Source organism: Paramisgurnus dabryanus, chromosome 5 (assembly GCF_030506205.2).
Source record: "Paramisgurnus dabryanus chromosome 5, PD_genome_1.1, whole genome shotgun sequence".
Taxonomy (NCBI): domain Eukaryota; kingdom Metazoa; phylum Chordata; class Actinopteri; order Cypriniformes; family Cobitidae; genus Paramisgurnus; species Paramisgurnus dabryanus.
Genome location: NC_133341.1, coordinates 31,446,921 through 31,469,836, shown reverse-complemented (window position 1 = coordinate 31,469,836; position 22,916 = coordinate 31,446,921). Strand labels below are relative to the sequence as shown.

The 22,916-nt window shown below is 38.4% G+C and overlaps 2 protein-coding genes across 2 annotated transcripts in view; one reads left to right on the top strand and one right to left on the bottom strand.

The window, feature by feature from the left end:
- pole (polymerase (DNA directed), epsilon) overlaps positions 1-7,420 on the top strand; it is a 35,563-nt gene extending 28,143 nt beyond the window's left edge. The window contains exons 41-49 of the mRNA XM_065250915.1: positions 771-896; positions 1,022-1,154; positions 1,238-1,445; positions 4,475-4,606; positions 4,848-5,041; positions 5,471-5,671; positions 5,811-5,936; positions 6,303-6,392; positions 7,153-7,420. Coding sequence (XP_065106987.1) covers positions 771-896; positions 1,022-1,154; positions 1,238-1,445; positions 4,475-4,606; positions 4,848-5,041; positions 5,471-5,671; positions 5,811-5,936; positions 6,303-6,392; positions 7,153-7,254 — 1,312 coding nt within the window. The 3' untranslated portion in view covers positions 7,255-7,420. The remainder of the gene's footprint in view (positions 1-770; positions 897-1,021; positions 1,155-1,237; positions 1,446-4,474; positions 4,607-4,847; positions 5,042-5,470; positions 5,672-5,810; positions 5,937-6,302; positions 6,393-7,152) is intronic.
- Positions 7,421-9,890: 2,470 nt separating this feature from the next.
- Positions 9,891-22,589, bottom strand: p2rx2 (purinergic receptor P2X, ligand-gated ion channel, 2). The gene is made up of 12 exons (XM_065250039.1): positions 22,391-22,589; positions 21,233-21,368; positions 16,685-16,756; positions 16,510-16,585; positions 16,319-16,415; positions 16,161-16,241; positions 14,929-15,067; positions 14,701-14,831; positions 13,669-13,759; positions 13,521-13,586; positions 11,126-11,203; positions 9,891-10,167 (listed from the first exon to the last, which is right to left on the bottom strand). The coding sequence occupies exons 1-12, from the start codon at positions 22,528-22,530 to the stop codon at positions 10,072-10,074; spliced, it is 1,203 nt and encodes a 400-aa protein (XP_065106111.1). The 5' UTR covers positions 22,531-22,589; the 3' UTR covers positions 9,891-10,071.
- Between the last annotated feature and the right edge of the window lie 327 nt (positions 22,590-22,916).

Genomic DNA, 22,916 nt, shown 5'->3' with positions numbered 1-22,916 from the left:
TGAGCACAATGCTAATGGTTTAATCAGATTCAGAATTATGCTAAGCTATGCTAAAAGTGCTAGCGCCAGACCCGGAGATCGGCTGAATGGATTCCAAAACGGTAAAAATCAAATGTTTAACTCTAGGGGAGCTGGAAAATTAGCATATTTTCAAAAAAATTGAAGTATTTCTTTAAAAAAATTGAGCACACTTTATTTAAAAGTTCTTACACTATAAATACAGTAAAGTATAATACTTGTTACAAATATGTTCATTTCAAATGAGATTTCAACACAAGTCATATCAGTGGCTCATTAAAAATTTTTTACTCTACAAACATTTGGAGATGGGCACCATTTTGAGGTCATGCATAATAACCAAGTTTATAAATACAATTCTTATTGTTTAAAGGGATAGTTCACAGAAAAATTCATTTTTTTCTTACCTTTTTGTTGTTCTAACCCTGTCTAAATCTGCTGGACACAAATGAAGATATCTTTTCATAACAGATCTGGTGCACCATTCACTTCCATAGTATAATTTTTTTCCAACAATGGAAGACAATGTGTGCCCCAGATTTGCTTGGTTCGGTAAACTATCCCTTTAAGAGGATAAATAAGAGATACAAATATTTACATTATATTATGATTTTATTGCACGGTATACATTTTTATCAGTATTTGTCTTCAAAACCCAGAACCTTTTGCGCTGCAACTCATGTCAATACAATTTGAACTTTCAGTTAATCTTTTATCTTTATTCACACTTTAACGTGTTTAAAACCCTTCAGGCTTGTGGCAGAGTTCAAGCGTCTGGGATCGTCTGTGATTTATGGAAACTTCAATCGTCTCATTCTCTGTACCAAGAAACGAAGCATTAATGACGCCATTGCATACGTGGAGTACATCACTAACAGGTCAGTTGTATGGTGTGCCTGCAATTTTTTTTTTTTTACAAATGAAGGCTCCTTATTCTATATTTGATCTTGTGCATTAGATTACTCAGATTCATATCTCAATCTGTCTGTCTTGTGTCTGGTAGCATACACTCGCGGGAGATCTTTCACTCTCTGTCCATCACATTCTCACGCTGTTGGGAATTTCTGTTGTGGATGGATCCCGCTAATTGTGGAGGAGTGAAGGGGAAACTGCCTTCAAGTCTTCACTATGGAGAGGTGAAACTCTGGTTGTTGGGAATTAAACGTATGGCTTCATTTGAATTGTTCCTGTTTCACTGAAACTTTTACACCCGGTTTAGGATGGCAATGAAACGAGCAAAAAGAAAGCTAGAGCAGAGGATGATGGAAGCGAGGATGAGGATGATGAAGAAGAAAACAAGGGAGAAGATGAGGAACAGGATGGTGATGGAGAAGATGTCGAAGACCTGATTGAAAGTAACTGGAACATCATGCAGTACCTTCCTCAGACAGCGTCTTGTCAGAAATACTTCCTCATGATCATCTCGGGTAACTACTTGTGGTTTTGCTTGTTGTTTCTCCTATTAAATACTTAGGGGTGCTTTCTCGAACAGGGTTTAAGTCTAGTCCCAGACCAGGGCTCCAGACTGCCCCCAAATGGTGGCATTTTGCCCCTAAAATTTGAGAGTGTGCCACTGAATTTAACATCCAGTCGCACATGTGCAACCAGTAAATTTGACCTTTTTTTCCCAAAAGTGCACAATAAAATGTGTCACTGAATTTGAAACAGCACATTGTACTTTCTGCATCTATCATTAAAGTATTTATTAGTAATACAGTGGAAATTAGTAGAAATGTGAATATTTGGTTAGCATGTTGATTTACGATGTGTGCCCCTAAATTTTCTGGTTGCGCCCCTAAAATTTTCAGTTGGGGGCCACTGTGCTCCTAGTGAAAAAAAGTTAGTCTGGAGCCCTGCAGACTAAAATGCATACTTGAGTTTGAGCTTGAGCTTGCACTGATATAACTTAAAATTGATCATTACCATTGTTTTGTTTCAAAGAGCATACCAGCTTTGTAAAGAATGCTTGAAAAAACAACTTAAATGGCCGAAATAGCTAAGGCGGCCTACTTTTGGCTTAAAAGAAAACACCACCGTTTTTCAATATTTTACTATGTTCTTTTCTTAACTTAGACGAATTAATACATGCATTTTTTTTTCAATGCGTGCACTTAATCTTTTTACAACGCCTTGTAAATGTGTTAGCATTTAGCCTAGCCACATTCATTCCTATGGCTCCAAACAGGGATGAATTTAGTAGCCACCAAACATTTCCATTTTTCCCTATTTAAAGACTGTTACATGAGTAGTTACATGAGTAGTTACATGAGTAGTTACATGAGTAGTTACATGAGTAGTTACATGAGACGTTACATGAGTAGTTACATGAGTAGTTACATGAGACGTTACATGAGACGAGACGTTACATGAGACGAGACGTTACATGAGACGAGACGTTACATGAGACGAGACGTTACATGAGACGAGACGTTACATGAGACGAGACGTTACGTTACATGAGACGTTACGTTACATGAGACGTTACGTTACATGAGACGTTACTTTACATGACGCCTTGTAAATGTGTTAGCATTTAGCCTAGCCACATTCATTGCTATGGCTCCAAACAGAGATGAATTTAGAAGCCACCAAATACTTTCATTTTTCCCTATTTAAAGACTGTTACATGAGTAGTTACATGATTAGTTACATGAGTAGTTACATGAGTAGTTACATGAGTAGTTACATGAGTAGTTACATGAGTAGTTACATGAGACGTTACATGAGACGTTACGTTACATGAGACGTTACGTTACATGAGACGTTACGTTACATGAGACGTTACGTTACATGAGACGTTACGTTACATGAGACGTTACGTTACATGAGACGTTACGTTACATGAGACGTTACGTTACATGAGACGTTACGTTACATGAGTAGTTATGTTACATGAGTAGTTACGTTACATGACGCCTTGTAAATGTGTTAGCATTTAGCCTAGCCACATTCATGGCTCCAAACAGAGATGAATTTAGAAGCCACCAAATACTTCCATTTTTCCCTATTTAAAGACTGTTACATGAGTAGTTACATGAGACGTTACGTTACATGAGACGTTACGTTACATGAGACGTTACGTTACATGAGACGTTACGTTACATGAGACGTTACGTTACATGAGTAGTTACGTTACATGAGTAGTTACGTTACATGAGTAGTTACGTTACATGAGTAGTTACGTTACATGAGTAGTTACGTTACATGACGCCTTGTAAATGTGTTAGCATTTAGCCTAGCCACATTCATTGCTATGGCTCCAAACAGAGATGAATTTAGAAGCCACCAAATACTTCCATTTTTCCCTATTTAAAGACTGTTACATGAGTAGTTACATGAGTAGTTACATGAGTAGTTACATGAGTAGTTACATGAGTAGTTACATGAGTAGTTACATGAGTAGTTACATGAGTAGTTACATGAGTAGTTACATGAGTAGTTACGTTACATGAGACGTTACGTTACATGAGACGTTACGTTACATGAGACGTTACGTTACATGAGACGTTACGTTACATGAGACGTTACGTTACATGAGTAGTTACGTTACATGAGTAGTTACGTTACATGACGCCTTGTAAATGTGTTAGCATTTAGCCTAGCCACATTCATTGCTATGGCTCCAAACAGAGATGAATTTAGAAGCCACCAAATACTTCCATTTTTCCCTATTTAAAGACTGTTACATGAGTAGTTACATGAGTAGTTACATGAGTAGTTACATGAGTAGTTACATGAGTAGTTACATGAGTAGTTACGCGAGACGTTACGTTACGCGAGACGTTACGTTACGCGAGACGTTACGTTACGTGAGACGTTACGTTACGTGAGACGTTACGTTACGTGAGTAGTTACGTTACATGAGTAGTTACGTTACATGAGTAGTTACGTTACATGAGTAGTTACGTTACATGACGCCTTGTAAATGTGTTAGCATTTAGCCTAGCCACATTCATTGCTATGGCTCCAAACAGAGATGTCACTCATGTCACTACATGAGTAGTGACATGAGTAGTGACGTGACATGAGTAGTGACGTGACATGAGTAGTGACGTGACATGAGTAGTGACGTGACATGAGTAGTGACGTGACATGAGTAGTGACGTGACATGAGTAGTGACGTGACATGAGTAGTTACATGAGTAAGTATGGTGGCACAAAATAAAACTTCAGTTTGGAGCCATAGGAATGAATGGGGCTAGGCTAAATGCTAACACATTCACAAAGCGCTGTACAAAGATTCCAAGAGCATGCATTGAAAAAAGATGGGTATGTATTAATTCATCTAAGTTCAGGTAAGAACCTGGTAAAATATTGAAAGTGGTGGCGTTTTCCTTTTTATCTAAAACCTGTCCCCTTAAAGTTTGTGCCAACTTCTCACTGTTGTGTTGTTAACATGTACGTTTAAATGTTTGAGACAAGAGTTCATTGGTCTGTTACATTTTTTTTCTTGCAGCCTATATTGCTGCTGTCTATCATAGCATGAGGCAGGAGCTTCGGAGGAACGCCCCTGGTGCCACGCCCATAAAGAGGCGGGGTGGGTCCCAGGTGTCCCAGCAGCCCACTGGGGATGTCAGCGCACTTCCTGGTAAGACTTATTTTGTTCTAGACTTTTACACAAATCAATACATAAACCGTAAATGATAAATGAAATAATTTAATGATAGGCCTAAAATATAAATTTTATGTTGTATAGAAATTTGAAAGACATGACCATTTGAAATGAAAAGATTGTTTTGAATAGATTATAAATCTCTTTTTTGTTTTAAATGCAAGACAATACATTGTATTACCTTATATTTGGTTACTTATCTCTGTCTCTATGTCAGGTTTGATTACATTCTCCCAGGAGTATGTGTCAAGCGAACTGACACAGAACTTCTTCACCATCACGCAAAAGATTCAGAAGAAGGTATCGAGCACCCGAAGTGTCACTCTCCCTTCTGAGATGTTTCCCGTCCTTCCTGGTTCCCACCTGCTCCTCAATAACCCCGCGCTGGAGTTCATCAAATACGTCTGCCAGGTGAGTGCATGCACAAAGGGACATATCATGATTAAGTGATGTTATTCCATGTTTAAGTGCTATAATTGGGTCCTCAGTGCCTCTATCAAACTAGAAAATGTGAAAAAAAACAACCCAGGAACAAACCATTCTCCCCTTGTGATGTCAGAAGGGGATTATACCACCTCTTAATCTGCACTATCTGACCACGACACTGCCATTTAGTGCAGAGATCAGCTCATTTGCATTTTAAAGGACACACCCAAAAACATTTATTGCTCACACCTACAAAGTGGCAATTTTAACATGTTATTTTAAATTATCTATATGATATTTTGGGCTAAAACTTCACATATGTACTCTGGGGACACCAAAGATTAATTTGACATCTTAAAGTCTTGTGAAATGTCCCTGTCTGAAGATCGTACACCTGTCTTACATCAAACCCAGGTGCTTTCTCTGGATGCTAACATCGTCAACCAGGTGAACAAATTGAAGCGTGATCTGTTGCGATTGGTCGACGTTGGAGAATTCTCAGAGGACGCGCAGTTTCGTGATCCCTGCAAGTCTTACGTCCTACCTGAGGTCATCTGCCACCAGTGTAACTTCTGCCGTGACCTCGACCTCTGCAAAGATCCTGCGGTAGCCCAGGTATGTCCACAACTCGAAATTTGAAATGGCGTTGTTACGCTTGAACACTTTACATATGTTCTGGCTTTTGCAGTCATGTGATCAACCACAATCAAAGAATAAGTATGTTGTATGATAATATCTCTCGATTTCCATGCAGGATGGTTCGGTTCTTCCTCAGTGGTTTTGTTCGAATTGTCAGGCCCAGTATGAAACGGAGTCTATAGAAATGGCCCTGGTGGAGGCGCTACAGAAGAAACTCATGAGTTACACGCTACAAGACCTGGTGAGGAATCTTGAGAGGAGTCTTTATTTAATGCATGCTCTTAAATAGCATTTAATTCATAACAGAAGCTGTGACATGTTATGTTTTGGGGAAAGTAACTATTTTTATTGTGAAGAGTTTAACTTTTTTAATATTACAAAGCATTTATTTACAAAGTATCTATCTGATGTGTACTGTGAATTGAAAGTACGACACTCGAAACAATTGAGACATTGCTCTGTTTGTTCGAGCCGCCTGCGTTTGGCCGATCACAGGACCTGTTTTTGCCATTTGGGCTTGCACAAAGACACACTTTATATACATGTCTCTTTATTCATGTCAACATGTGTTATGACCACTGACCCACAGTTCGTTTTTCTTTTTTAGGAATGTACCAAATGCAAAGGGGTGAAAGAAGCAAACATGACGCTGTACTGCAGATGTGCTGGAGATTTTACTCTCACCTTTAGCACAAAGGTAACTGAGCTGCTGTTAAAACCTCATAAAATCAAAGACTTTGTGTTTGAAACTGTGCGGCTTTGCTTGTGTACTCAATGTTGACCAAGGGGCAACCTTCCGATCTGGTCGCTAGAGACAGTCTACAAAAGGGGGTCAATCTCATAGATCCCCCATGTTAAAATGCCCAACTTTACAGCAGAAATAGATGTTTACAGCCTGGTACAAAAAGTGTTTGTGGTCTATATAGTGAGTACAACTGTGAGGGGGTGAATTTTTTTGTAACTCATCTGTTTAAATGATATTAAGTCTAAAACAGGGATGGGCAACTTCGGTCCTGGAGGGCCGGTGTCCTGCAGGGTTTAGCTCCAACTTGCCTCAGCACACCTGCCTAAAAGTTTTAGTATGCCTAGTAAGACCTTAATTGGCTGCTTCAGGTGTGTTTAATTATGGTTGGAGCTAAACTCTGCCGGACACCGGCCCTCCAGGATCGAAGTTGCCCATCCCTGGTCTAAAAGTACTGCATAATTAAGGGTGTGGCCACTTCAATGGGTGAACTGCCACTGCTGTCACTACCGTCAAGCTAGGCGGACGTGGTTTCAGCAACCAATCACTTCAGCTTCACCCACGTCCCCCCTCTTTACCCTTTACGTCCATATTTTAAACAGTCTATGATGTTGATGCTATTCACCTTTAGCAGATCTTACAGCAAAACGAACCAAAAATATTTAAAATTCAATGTGAACTTACATATTTTTTTGTTTGGTCTTTGTGTTTACAGAGCTTCTCCGAGCAGGTGGAGGTGTTCAGAAACATCGCCGCTCACTATAACATGAACTTTCTGCTGGAAACTATTGACTGGGTACTTGGTATGAACACATAGACACCTGATTTGTATATTCCAAACGTGTATAGTACAGCAATGTTATGATAAAATATGTGGTTATTTGGAATGCTTGAAACATAACCGAGAGAGATTGTGTTTCTCAAAACCGTAAAGTGCTTTTTATATTTTTGTGTTTAATAAATATTTCTGTATATGAAGAATCCATTATTGTAAATGGTTTTCCTTCATTATTCCCAGTCATTGAATGGAAAAGCTGATTTTTTGTCTTTATGGTTTCTAATTGAATGCTGATGATGTGAGAGATATTTACACTAAAAGCTGTTGTTCATAGTGGCAAGCAATTAATGTTATGGCTTTAGTACATTTAAGTATAGATCTTTTGTGACATTTATGATATTAAATCTAAAGAATATAGACTTTAGTTGAAGTAACTGCATATGGGAGTATTTCAAGGTGAATTAACCAATAATTACCCAGTTTAACTGAGACCAAAAGAGCATGGATATATTAAAAGTCGGGCTGTCAAAAGATTAATCACATACAAAATAAAATGTTGTGTTTCTTAAATACATACAGTACTATGCAAAAGTCTTAGGCCACCATACTACCATTAGATGTATTTGTTGTTTTTTAGGTTGTTTTTGCAATTGCATAGTGATCTTATATACGGTTTCAGCAGTAACAACATAAACAAAACGGCTGTCGTGGTCCGCACGTAACTTCCGGTAAACTCCCCTAAGAATAAATATCAACAAGTTTCTTTAAACGTAGTTTATTTATATAACAAGCAAAAAAACAACACGTAGACCAATTGTTATTTTCGACGAGGCTTTTGTTCAAGAGATCAGTATAGCAACTAGTCAGACCATAAAAAAAACAAAACCGGAAGTAAAGTTCGGATCCAGACGTGTATCGCGTCAGCGCACGTGCGTTCGATGAAACCGTCTATAAAAATTATTTCTCAGTCTCTTTATTAGAATACAAGAAATGTGTATGTAGTATTAAAAACAGTATAAAAGTATAAGCTGAAGGGCCAAGTATTTAGGGTCAGGGTTCCCTGAAATCCTTGAAAGTTTGTGAATCTGGGGGGGGAAAATTCAAGGCCCTGGGAAGTTTTTGAAAATATACATACATAAATACAGGTCATTGAAAGTAGAAGTTGTTTTCCTGGAAAAAATCCATTCCCTGTGTATTGTAGGATAATATCATAAAAATTCTAGACGTTAAGCACACGTGCTAAACTGTTCGCTTTAAATGCTTATATCTTCTATATGGGAATGTTGATTCATACCAAAATGCTTTTTTGGCATAGTTGTGTTTGACACATGAAAACGTCTCGGGTTACGCATGTAACTGTTGTTCCCTGAGAAGGGAACGAGACGCTGCGTCTCCCTTGCCATACTTCCTGCATCCCAGTTACGCCGTCTTTGGCAATATTTCAGATAGCGATATACTTCCTGGCTTCTGCGTCACCCTGTCTTTGACGTTAAGCCTCACCATTGGTTGAATTTGATATACACATTCAGACGCACTTACCAATGGAGGCGTCCCCAAAGTGTCACTGCAGTGACGCAGCGCGAGTTCCCTCGAAAGGGAACCGTAACAATGTATCTTTTAAGGTAACACAATGTAACCTTGCTCTCACTTGAAATGTATCCCCACATTTACTCCTTGAATTTGAGGGTATTGGACCTGGAAAGTCATTGAAAGGTCCATGAAATTGAAGTTAACTAAAGTGTGAGAACCCTGTTTAACACAAGGATATGCTAAACTTGACTGTTTACGTTTCAATATAATTCAAAACAATCAAATCTACACAGGGTATAAGTTACGGGTTGATTTGTAATTCATTTTTCTGGAAAGGGTATTGAAAGTTGAGCTTGATGAATATATGGACGCTAAATGAAATAATTATCTGCTCGCAATGAAATAAAGATGGGATCAAAGACGCCATACCGTCTCCTTAAAAATGATCATAGTCTCCAGCCATCGGTTAAGAGATGAGATCAATGGTTGGTTCGTAATTATGAGTTAACATTGTCTTAATGGTTTGCAACGGAAATAAAAGGTGTTAAAAGGCATTTAGATAAGAGTATGTTGTCTTATACAGATAAGCAGCTACACGGTACTGCAGTAAAGTGCATCAGCGCTTCACTTTCTTCAGCATCTAATTTCAGTCTCTCTTGTCCTGTCTGGGGAGATGAGGTCTTATACACACCCTCTATCTTTACTTAAAGGCTGATCCATAAACCTCAAAAGTGTACGCTGCAAAAATCAATATGTTTCTATTAATCACATTTAGGGCTGGGCAGACACAGTCTCTCTTTCCCTAAATCTCATTACTGTAAGCAATATCAGAGGAGGAGCTGTTATCAGGTTAGCAGCGTTGAGTGGTTCTCTTTGAAGAAGCCTCATCCTCTTTCAGATGGTGTGTGATACATGAAGCATTTCTCAGAAATGTTTTCGTGTCACCACCTTATAACCAGTCATTCAAAATAGACTTAATACATGTTTCTCAGTGGTATTTTGTGATAACTTAAACTACGGTGATACTGTTTTGTTTGAAGATGTAGCATGCTTTGAAAAGCAAACTAGGTGCCTTTAGTTGAAAAAAAGAAACAAATACATGTATTGCTTTAATATTTATTGAAGCTTTGATTAACAGATGAGTGGTTTTGAATGTTGCGAGTCTAAAGCTGAACTGAACAATGTGACATTTTGTGTTGTAGATGACTATTCCACACATACTTAATCCTCAGATCAAGTCCTTAATGTAAAAATATTCTTTAAGGTTTACTCATCTTGGCATTGCATGACATCAGTAAAGTAGTTTTGGTGGTGGGAGGCGGTGCTTTATAAAGGCACGCCATCTGAGAGGTCAGAGTGGGTGGAGCCATAGGATGTAAGCGTTAGGCTGGTTGTTATTGGTGGGCTGGATTGTTTAGAGATCTGAAGAAACAAAACAAAAAATATCTTAATTTGCATGATATTAATACATAGGCTACAACAGCAGTGAAAAGATTAAATGCACAATTTTTAGATCTAAAAGCTTATATGTAAAGGACTATGTTTTTTAGCCTTATTCATTAACATAATTTAATGAATTGGGTATCTTGAACTAACAATGAAGAATATATTTTAACAAACACAATTGTTTATTGTTTGTTCATGTTAGTTCATTGTGCATTACTTAACAGAATATAATGTTAAAGGGACAGTCCACTTTTTTTGAAAATATGCTCATTTTCCAGCTCCCCTAGAGTAAAACATTAGATTTTTACCGTTTTGGAATCCATTCAGCTGATCTCCGGGTCTGGCGGTACCACTTTTAGCATAGCTTAGCATAATTCATTGAATCTGATTAAACCATTAGCATCGGAACCAAGAGGACTATTTTCGGGCAGTGCGTAATATCAATACGCCTGCTGCAGCCATGTTACAGCAGCAAAGTCCTTGATTATTACGCCAGAATGAGAGTATAGTTCCTAGCCATATCCGCCTAGAAAATCACAACTTTTAATTTTCTGTCGGTCTTAGTACACGATGTAACTACAGAAGAGTCAAGTTTTAAATAGGAGAAATATTGAAACTCTTTGCTTATTTTTTAGCACGATGCTAATGGTCTAATTAGATTCAATGGATTGTGCTAAGCTATGCTAAAAGTGGCATCACCAGACCCGGAGATTGGCTGAATGGATTCCAAAACTGTAAAAATCAAATGTTTAACTCTAGGGGAGCTGGAAAATATTTTTTAAAAAAGTGGAGTGTCCCTTTAACGTTATATCCTGTTTGAAAATTACACCTTATTGTAATGGATATTAGCAAAAAATCTTTAGAAAATCACAAATGGCCCTCATAATAATAACTTTCTAATCACAAATATTGTTTTCCATTCTGCTCTACTCACATCATCAAACTTATGCTCACTAAAAACTTCATTTTTATCAATAAACGTCAGCAAGATCCAATCACAGATGATTGAGCACTAGATGAAAAAAAGGAGACAATGTTAGAGTCAAGTTAAAATCAACACAAAAAATTATGGAGACTAGGAGTGACTCATACATAAAAAAAATTAAAGGAAAATTAATAGACATTTTAAAATGTCTAATTTTAAAAACCTCTGAATTAAAAAAAAATATATATTTTTTTTTATTGCATTAAAAGCATTTGCTAATTGCGTTTCTTTTTGATTTCGTCATATACTTTTCTTTTTTGAGTTAAATAAAAATGCCATTGGACTGTACACATGTGGGGCAACCAATCAACTTTCGACTCATTTTTAAGACATCACCCTCCAATGCAAATTTTTTAATTGTCTATTTAATTATGTGGCAAATTTCCACATAAAATTATTACATTTAGGTAAATGTAAAAAGTGTTTGGTTGCATCCAACAAACATGATTAGATACAACTATATTAAAGAGCACCTATTGTCCAGTTCACTTTAAATTTCCTTTGGTGTGTAAGTGTGTATTAATACATGTCAACGATATGCAAAAGGTACAGGTAAACGATGACGCGAGTTATCGTATCCAATGTAAATCTCTTTACAAACACACAGATTGTAAGCAACAGTTTACTTCGTGTGATAGGTGATGTGGACAAGACAGACATTATCATAATTCCTCCCGCTTCGGACTCAGCCTGTAAGTTAACTCCTGTTAGCAAATGAATCTTTCAAACATTGTAAGGAGCATCACATTTCCTGCTGACATCAGAGGTTTTCAGAACAATCACAACATACAGATTAGCTGGCCAATCAGGGACAAAGAGCTTTTTCAATCAGTGCGTTTTAGGAAGAGGGTGAAATCTGGAGCTACAAAAATGTTCGGTATGTGGAAAATAATGTTTTTTTAACTATAAACCATGCAAACACATTGTATTATACACATTGTAGAAAGAGAATTGCATCTTTCTTTTGCTGCGTTCACACCAGCTGCGGTAGAGGCGTCAAGCGCGAGTGATTTCAATGTTAAGTCAATGTGAAGACACGTTGATGCGCGTCTGGAGGTCTCGCAGCGCGAATGAGGCATTTGGCACGACGCAGTCATTTCCGCCTCATTCGCGCGTCTAGTTTGCGCGAATTGAGCGTTGTTGCGGCAAACGCACAAGTTGAAAAATTTAAACTTTGGCAGGAAAATGTGCCGCTTTAACCAATCAGGAACTTGCTCTAGTAGAACTGTAATTACAGAAAGCTAGCAGAGTCGCAGAAGCCCCTCACATGACGCGAATTTCTGCGTAAATTTCACCCGCGAATTAAGCGAGTAAACTCAAAATGTTCAAACGGCAAACTAGATGCGGTAGACACGAATTTGAAGCCTCAAACGTGGCTGGTGTGAACCCACGGTTACAATTAGGGATGGGCATGATTAATCGACGATCGATAATTGATCGTTAAGAATTTAGTCGATGACGTTAATTTGTTATTGATTAATCGAATACTTTTTTTTCTAATGCAGGTTGCGTTGCCTAGCATAGCGTGTGTCTTGAAGCAATTAAATGAATTTCACTGTGTGGCAGCAATTCAACATTTTACCACCAGGGTGCAATATTTGACGCCATACTCCGTTATCTGTGACCTTCCGTTTTGATTTCAAAAAAATAATCATGAAGAGGTCATGACTTTTTGGAACAAATTAAGTCTCTGTTTAAGAATGCGGCTCGCAGCTGCAGGTTCCGCTGCTTTAGAGCACCGCATATTCAAGCGCATATATGTTCCGTTTGTCTAACTAAATGTAGTTTAACTGTTTGCCACAAGTTGATCTTGTAATAAAGGTCTCATGGAGGAAAACGCGCTGTATTTTTGTATTCAACATTTTTGAATTATAAAAGTTAAATAATTATTTTTTATGATAAAAATATTAATGATTAATCGATAGTCGATCGTTAATTCTCCCGACGATCGACTAAAAAAATTTAATCGAATGCCCATCCCTAGTTACAATAACTTTTAACAATGAATCATTTGTGCTAAGAACCAAAATGTGTATTAAAAAAAGTAAACAGAGTCTATTTTAAATTCATTTTGCCTTTAAAGCAAGGACCATTTCTAGTAGCACAATGTAGCTCAGATGTGTTCAGTAGTAACAATCAGAACAAAATAGTTTGATTCAGGATGAACTATGGTCCCTCAAATACCTCTTTCCATCAGGGTTACTTTAGATCAAACACTGCCCAAGGAAACTTGAGATCCCTCCCATAATGCAATTTGTGAGATCTGTCATCAAAGTCTTAAAATGGCTTCATCATTAACCCAAAATAACCATGTTTTTTTAATATAAATTAATCGAGAACTTACGATTCCGACTGATGTCATAGCTGTGACTGTGTTGATGATGGTTGGAATTAAACTAAATCTTCCCGCCTGTAAAGAGAGGTACTGATTCAATAAAAGTTCAGAGTCATTATGTCAATAGAAGAGTATTGTACTTCCTGTATGATCTTACATGTCCATGTACAATAACATCCAGGCGAATCCCAAAAGCTTTAATGAGCGATCTGTACTCCACCCCATCCTTATTGTAGTACTTTGCAAACCTGAGCATAAAGATTAATCTCTAAGTAGACTTATACTCAAGAGTCAAAATAACGCACTTATGCTTAAAGTGTGGCATATTTAGGTGTCACTTTTAACATGATAAATATACGTTGTATGACAAAATCCATTTTTCAAACGTGATAAACAATACTTGCTTGTTTTTTGTGATAAAATTATTGAAATATATTCTGTAATAACGGTTGGCTGTGACTTAATGTTTCAATGATTAAACAATTGGTTCATTTTTATAAATAGTATGATCTATTCAGATTATTAGTAGTAAATTATTGTTCAACAAAAAAGAAATCAATGTAAAAGCATTAAATACAAAAAATACTTACAGTACAGTTTTTTTATACTAAAATGGGCCATTAGACTATAATTCAGTCCCTCCAGAAAAACGTGGTTATGTATTGCATTCAACGCATAATCAGCCGCACATTTATGCGGGGGCTGCATTTTTTGTGAAACAAAGCAAAACATGTGGGGCTTGCATGATTTTAATAATCCCTGCATTTTCATAGCAAAATTCACGTATATCTTAGCAGAAAGTTGAAAAATTTTGTATTTACTACACAAAAGCGAAGCCATGTCCGCCATTGCTGTGGGAACGTTATGAAGTGACGTGATTATGTAACGTGAAAATCATTGAAAAGCTGCAGACAGTTTCTGCAAGTTGCCGCAATTTCTGCACGTTGCCGCAATTTCTGCACGTTGCCGCAATTTCATCTCATAAAATTGCATAAATATCCTGCATATTCCATCAAATTTTTTAACATGCCACAAGATCAAGGATTTTTGCCCGCAACAATCACAAAACAACTCCGCTGGAAGAACTGATAAATATGCACTGTTCTGCATATTTATAAATGGATTGTCATATTAAAAGACAAGTTTTATTGAAAATTCATCTCTAGCTGTAACCCCAGAGTCCATTTACCTGTAGTAGTAGCCTGAGGTTGGCAGGTCTTTTCTCAGATCCAGTCTTCTGAACGAATATGTTGGTTTGCATTCGGAAGGATCCGAATCAAAATCGCACTTCCAGTTAATAAACACTCCAATTATTCCACCCTGAAAATATAGACATTTAAAAACACATATATATTAATTCTTCGAATGCAGAAAAGTAGCTGTTAAAAATGAAAGAAAGCTTGCTTACTGTACGTACAGTTCGGCAAAGTTCACTGAATTTTTCTCTGGCCTGCTCTGCGATAAAGCCGAGACTGAACACGGGACAATAAGGGTTGGTCTCTGGGTGATAATGGCAACGTGTCAGCTTCTTTGGCTTGTTTGGTTTGATGTTTCCCCTGCGGATGAAATTATGGACTATTTAGATGACTAGCAATACACATCCACACATTCTGTAATATTCTTGCAACATTGTATAGTAATAATAATCAAATCGAGATATGGGGGTCATCTTATCGACAAAGAAGCATGTATATACCAGTGGTTCTCAAACTGGGGACCATGAAATGGTGCCGCGGGGCCCCAGTTTTATGACATATTATAAAAAATATTAATTTGTCATAAATTCAGATTAATTAAACCTCAGAAAAATAAGGCTTCTAACCAACAGCGATACATATCAAAATATTTTTTGTCCTGGGTAGAAAATAGCCTATTACTTTTTTATTTTAATCGTAAAAAAACACGCAAATGTCATAAGTAGACCTCAAACAGTATAAAACAATAAATACGCCCGATTCACTGCACCTTTAATAATATGTGTTGCTAAGGAATTTACTTGGACAACCTTAAAAGGCGATTTTCTCAATATTTTGATTGTTTTGCACCCTCAGATTCCAGATTTTAGTATCTCGACCTAATATTGTCCTATGCTAACAAACCATACATCAATGGAAAGCTCATTTATTCATATGTACGTATTTCAAAAATTTACCCTTAGGACTAGGTTTTGTGTTCCAGTGTCACATATTTTCTTTACATTATATAGGATAATTTTATGTTGAAAACAGTAAATGGCAAAAAATGACTTAAGCTGGGTTTTATATGTGTATATGTAGGGTCACATATGTTGAATTCCTAACAGTCACAAAATACACTTCTGGGTAAACAATAAATCATTTTTATAACATAGACCCAAGTATTCGCTTTAAAATCTCACAGTTTTTGGACTCGTGAACATCCATTTCCATGATATATAAATTAAACCACATTAAAACGAACCTTATAGTACAGCATTGTGTTAGCAGCGCAAGAGGTGATGGGTTTGATCCAAAGGAACACACATAATGATAAAATGTATACCTTGTAATGTGCTGATACTTTGAAATAATCCAAAATCCATATCCATAAATGTAAATCTATAATTAATTCATGCCGGCATTAAAACTACATGTATCATGTTTTTATTAAATGTAAAACTCATGAACAAACCTGAGAACTTTAAACTTGGGAAAATGGATGGCATTTTTTATAAACACCGTGAAATTAATCGCTTGTTCCAGACATGGTTCCCTAAAGAAACAGAAACCAGTTTTTAGTGCATTTGTTATTTTAGTGTTATTTTAAAACAATCAGTAAAACCCCAGTACCTAATAACAGCATATTCCGCAATGGGACACCAGGTTTTAATCTCACAGGTCTTAAATGTGTAGTTGTAGTAGGGTACACATCGTCCAGTCCTCTGACCTGTCCAAAAACGGGGTCGATATAATACCATATTGTGTAAACCAAAAGTGGTTTTGCCATGCATTTACATATGCATTATAAATGTAAACCTCACCGTGACCACCAAAATCAATTTGCCCTCGAACACAGTCAGAATCCTTATTGCATTTTGCATTGGCGACAGCATAATGCTGGAAAGGAAAACATGGATACGTAAGCTTATAGCTTTTACAAATCAAAGTGAATGTCTGTATGTAAAGATATAAAGCTGTTTTGTATTCAGTGCTCACCTCAGCACACGTGCCCTGTCTCTGATTATGTGTCACTTCTCTTCTAAGTATGGTGCTGATGACATCACCACCCTGCATATCAAAACCAAACAGGGTTGAAAAGGATGAAGTTTGTTTTGTAGGCACACAATATTGACTACGGTTTCTTTCTGCATATAGTTCAATTGGTAGAGCATTTCATAAGGTCATGGGTAGGCATGGGCCGGTATAAGATTCTGGCGGTTTAGCAAAAAAAACATGGTTTCACGGTGTTGTGGTATTGCCATTGCATTGTAAAAATAAAGCCTTTAAATTATAATTTGCTTTCAAAAAAGATATAATATTTTCATAATGTATATTTAATGTAAATCGATTTCGATCGAATCAAATTTTTTTCATATTTATTTCCACAAACATTGACCCTAAGATTAACATTGATCTAATTCTAGTCTTCTCCACTTTTTTCAGCATACATTTTTCATCTTGCATCAAAATTGTATTGTATTTAACATTATTGTATGCCTTTGAAAGTTAGAGCTGGATTCTGTTTTAATGTACCCAAGTGTACCTAAAATAAAAGAGCTTAATACACAGGTTTGTGGCTCTTGATTTCTTTTTATTAATTACTCATGTAAACTTATGTTCACTGTTCTTTTTTATAAATATAATAAATCTATATTAATCAAGTTGAATCTAATATTAAAAAAACATTGTTCCGAGAATCGAGGGAAAAAATTGAATCGATTTGAAATCGAAATCTAATCGATCTGGAACATCTGAATCGATACCCAGCCCTACTGATGACGATGCAAAAAATCATATTCTGATCTATCAAAGGCCCCCTACAGGCAGTGTTGTATTCGAGACCAGCTCATTCGAGTCCGAGTCAAGAGAGGGTTGAGTCCGAGTCAAGACCCAGTCGAGAGAGGGTTGAGTCCGAGTCAAGACCGGGTCCAGAGAGGGTCGAGTCCAAGTCAAGACCGAGTCCAGAGAGGGTCGAGTCCGAGTCAAGACAGAGTCCAGAGAGGGTCGAGTCTGAGTCAAGACCGAGTCCAGAGAGGGTCGAGTCCGAGTCAAGACAGAGTCCAGAGAGGGTCGAGTCCGAGTCAAGACCGAGTCCAGAGAGGTCTGAGTCAAGACCGAGTCCAGAGAGGGTCGAGTCTGAGTCAAGACCGAGTCCAGAGAGGTCTGAGTCAAGACCGAGTCCAGAGAGGTTCGAGTTCGAGTCAAGACCGAGTCCAGAGAGGGTTGAGTCAGAGTCAAGACCGAGTCCAGAGTGGGTTGAGTCCGAGTCAAGACCGAGTCCAGAGAGGGTCGAGTCCGAGTCAAGACAGAGTCCAGAGAGGGTCGAGTCTGAGTCAAGACCGAGTCCAGAGAGGGTCGAGTCCGAGTCAAGACAGAGTCCAGAGAGGGTCGAGTCCGAGTCAAGACCGAGTCCAGAGAGGTCTGAGTCAAGACCGAGTCCAGAGAGGGTCGAGTCTGAGTCAAGACCGAGTCCAGAGAGGTCTGAGTCAAGACCGAGTCCAGAGAGGTTCGAGTTCGAGTCAAGACCGAGTCCAGAGAGGGTTGAGTCAGAGTCAAGACCGAGTCCAGAGTGGGTTGAGTCCGAGTCAAGACCGAGTCCAGAGAGGGTTGAGTCCGAGTCAAGACCGAGTCCAGAGAGGGTTGAGTCCGAGTCAAGACCGAGTCCAGAGAGGGTTGAGTCCGAGTCAAGACCGAGTCCAGAGAGGGTTGAGTCCGAGTCAAGACCGAGTCCACATAAAGTTGGGTCTGAGAAAAATATGTGTGGTGCCACTCTGTGTTTTAGTGCCACCTTTAAAGTCATGGCAGTGCAAAAACCTCCCGAGGTCTGACCATTTGACCTTGCCCCAGTCTAATGCGTGCAAAAAATCAAGACAAAGTATAGAGAGGGTCGAGTCCGAGTAAAGACCGAGTCCAGAGAGGATTGAGTCCGAGTCAAGACCGAGTCCAGAGAGGGACGAGTCCGTGTCAAGACCGAGTTTAGAGAGTAGGGGGTTGTGTACACCAAAACTTTTAAACGCGGCTGAAAACGCCTTGAGGACGCCGAATGCCAGCTGTTTTTCAGCTGAGTGCCAGCTTTCTTCAGCTGAGCGGTTTGGTAGCTGTGATACTTCAGCTGCGATCCGGTTGGTTACTGTGGTAATGTCCCGCCCCTCCTCCACTGTGATTGGGCGGCCGTGTGAGAACTGACATTGACGAGCGGAGCTTTTCTCCCAAAGTTGAATATCTTTCAACTCTAGAGACTCTCAGCGCCGAGCGCATGAAAACCGCCGAGCGCCGGTTTTCAGCGCGGAAAAAACCCGCTCGCTGCTGGCTTATTTGAAAAACGCCGAGCTTCCATTGGAAACAATTGAAAACATGCGCCGGCCGCGGGCGTAAAAGTTTTGGTGTACACAACCCCTAGGGGTGGGCGATAAACCGGTAGACAAAATTAACCGGTAGAAATTTGTCAACCGGTAGAGATTTTGGACTATCGCTTCTATCGAGGTTACGTGCCCACGTCACGCTCCTGTGCGTGTGGTCGCGAAAACGTAACGTTTGTACACGTATTTAAGCACTGCAGTTTTAAAACAAGTTATTTTAAGCCATTGAAACACAGACAACAGATCTGTATGCGTGCGTTCTTTCTGTGTGTCAGGAGCGGACAAGTCGCGCAACCGCTGCTCTTTCTGTCTGTGAGGAGCGCGCAAGTCGCGCGACCTCTGCTTATTAAGCTCGTGAGCATTTTTCCCGCTTTATTGGCCTTAAATACACATATGCGTCAAAATTCCCGTCTTTGCAAGCATCATCATAAACACGACCAGTAAGGTCTTAAGAGAAAGTAAACAGCTAAAAGAGAAAGCGCATGTGTAACAGTGTATTGGATCCGGACTTTGGTCTTAAAGGGGAAGTTACCTAATTTTGCTCCTGTCTGTCACTCGTGTTAATCAAACAGCATTGAGAAAAAAATCTCTCACTGCTCCTGATTAAATCACTTTTCTACCTTAAATAAAAATATATATAGGCCTATACATACATGCATAATTATTTATTATCATTCTTATTGACTGTGTATCTTCAGAGAGCTTGAGTTTTGTTTGTTTTTATCTTCTTTCTATGCTTGTATATGTTTTTTGTGAGAATTATGAACATTTCTATGGTATTAAAGATTTAAACCTTATTAAAACATAAAAAACTCTACCGTGATACATATCGTTATCATGATATAAAATTAATCCTATCGTGATAGAAGATTTTGGTCATATCGCCCACCCCTATTAGAGAGGGTTGAGTCCGATTCAAGACCGAGTCCAGAGAGGGTCGAGTCGGAGTAAAGACCGAGTCCAGAGAGGATTGAGTCCGAGTCAAGACCGAGTCCAGAGAGGGTCGAGTCCGAGTCAAGACCGAGTTTAGAGAGGGTTGAGTCTGATTCAAGACCGAGTCCAGAGAGGGTCGAGTCCGAGTCAAGACCTGGTCCAGAGAGGGTCGAGTCCGAGTCAAGACCTGGTCCAGAGAGGGTCGAGTCCGAGTCAAGACCGAGTCCAGGGAGGGTCGAGTCCGGGTCAAGACCGAGTCTAGGGAGGGTCGAGTCTGGGTCAAGTCCGAGTCCAGGGAGGGTCGAGTCCGAGTCAAGACCGAGTCCAGAGAGGGTCGAGTCCGAGTCAAGACCGAGTCCAGAGAGGGTCGAGTTGGAGTCAAGGCCGAGTCCAGGCAGGGTCGAGTCCGAGTCAAGGCAGAGTCCAGGGAGGGTCGAGTCCAAGTCAAGATAAATAAGTCCGATTCCAAATGTATTTGATTATCGAGACCGAGTCAAAATGCTCACGAGTCCATGACAAGACCAAGACCATTAAAATATGGTCTTGAGACCGAGTCCAAGACCGAGTCTCGATTACTACAACACTGCCTACAGGTATTCTAAAAACAGGGATTGTGCGTTAAAACTATACTAGCTGGTTTAAGTAAAACATGTCATGTCATTTTACTGCTTGCTCATGCCAAAAAGGTCATTTGAAAAGGTTACACTCAAAAAATGCCTAGTTAATTTCAACCCAATGTTGGGTCAAAAAGGGACCCATGTAATTTAACACATGCTGGGTTGTTTTAACCCAGGGGTGTCCACTCCTGCTCCTGTAGGGCCGGTGTCTCTGCAGAGTTTTATTCCAACCCTAATCAAACACACCTGATCCAGCTAATCAAGGTCTTACTAGGCAGACTAGATACTTTGAGGCAGGTGTGTTGAGGGAAGTTTTAGTTAAACTCTGCAGGACACAGGCCCTCCAGGACCGACTTTGGACACCCCTGTTTTAACCCATTGTTGAGTAAAATATAAACATGTTCTGGGTGAATTTTGCCCAATCGCCAGGTTTGTCCCTCATTGACCAATAACCCAGCATTTATCTAGTGAAGCTCAGGTATAAATAGCTCCTGAGAGGTAAAAAACAAACTTTGTTACCACTTTTAACAGTTCATGCTGAAATGGATTTGTATTTTTGGATTTAACTCTTGATTTTCTAAAGAAAACCCTTGCTGGTGTGAAAGATGCTAATGGATTTTTCTATACAGTGTCACCTCAGAAGGTTGGACATATTCTGTCGTGTCTAGAATGTTGTCTCCCAGCATGGCCACACCTCTCAACTCCGTATAGACTGAGCTATCTGGACGGTCCTCCGTCTCCTGGTATGCTTTTTGAATGATAAATACATACCTGCATACATAAAATACCATATAAATTACAGATGCACTGATATTAAATTTTTCCATTGATGCCGATACTAATAAATTCTGAAGATTCAAATTTCTTAAGTTTATTCATTCATATAATGACCATTACTATTGAACAAATTCATTGCATTGTCCTGTTCTCTTGATTGACAGGATATATCAGCCATGACTATCGGCTGTTTTTAAACTATCGATAGTATGAGAAATTGCTTTTATTGACCGATACAGATTTTCTGGCCGATATATCGGTACGTCTCTTATATAAATGTATCCGTCACCTCTGTAACTTAAAGGAACGGTTAAAAATTAAATAAAATGGTCATTACCATTTAAAATGTCTCTTCATGGGTTTACGATTGAACATATGATGACAAAGATATTTATCATCCCTTATACAAAAGCATAGTAGAAATACTAAATACGGGTATACAATAAAGAAAAGTGTTAAATATAAACAGAATATCAATGCCAGCTCTATAAATCTTAGTCAGATTGTTGCTAATGTGTCATAATTGTGTTTTTTGTTGGATTTAATACATTAGAAACAGGAAACCGCTTCAGATAAAGATAACTATATTAACATCCCAAGTGTTTGAGTCAGGTTTGTCAATGTAATACTATACTTAGTGCTGTATCCGCTATCATCACTGCTTTATGAGTACTGCAGTTTTTATGTCGTATTAAAAATATGTTGTTGTTGTCAAAACTACTCTTAAAGCATTTCTGTGGTTTTTGCAGTACCATCAGAGTCAGAGATTATGAAATGACTTCACTGGTTTCATATTTCAGTGTTAGTTTTCTGAAATTCATTGTCTCGAAAACCACAGCTATATTACTGACAGAAGTCATGATTATTTACAATAATGTATATTCACAATGGATTATATTTTCTATTTTGTATCTGAAGGATGACTACTGACGGCACAAAAGGAAAGGATTGCTTAAAAAAAATATTATTCAGTTATTATGTATTATGTTATAAGAAAATATGTTGGAACAACTTACCAAATAAAATATGTGATGACTAAGAACTGTACGGCTCGGTATATGACTCCAAGTTTTCTGTCCTTCACCACCATAACCTTTGGAGTCTCATAATCCCAAAATCCTAGGAAAAAGTCTTTAAGGAATTCAAAACAACCCATTTTAAAATTAAAATATTATTTTTTCCTACAGAATGTATGTCCTTATCTTCACCACTGAACTGATGTGTATGCCGACACCAAATTCTGTCCTACATCTCTCTCTCTCTCTCTCATACACTCTCTCTCTTTCTCTCTCTCTCATATGTCTGCTCTCAGTAAAACAAGCCACACAGACAAAAAAATAAAACAATTTTAATAAAAACGAAATAAATATTTAAACAAAGGATATAAAATGCTAATACATTTAAGGCTCGTTTCCCACACAGGTCTCATCCTTGTCCCAGACTAAAATGCATTTTTGAACTGCCTTAATTTAAAAACACCTTGCACTGACATATCGTAACATATATCAGTGCCATTGTTTTTGTAAAATTTGTTTCCTAATA

What these genes read in the sequence shown, in the direction of transcription:
- p2rx2 (XM_065250039.1), bottom strand. Translation starts at nt 22,530, where the DNA reads ATGGGTTGTTTTGAATTCCTTAAAGACTTTTTCCTAGGATTTTGGGAT. An exon ending in TCAGTGAACTTTGCCGAACT is followed by an intron (nt 14,832 to 14,928) that starts GTACGTACAGTA and finishes CTATATTTTCAG; the next exon opens with GGTGGAATAATTGGAGTGTT. An exon ending in ACCTCAGGCTACTACTACAG is followed by an intron (nt 13,760 to 14,700) that starts GTAAATGGACTC and finishes CTTTATGCTCAG; the next exon opens with GTTTGCAAAGTACTACAATA.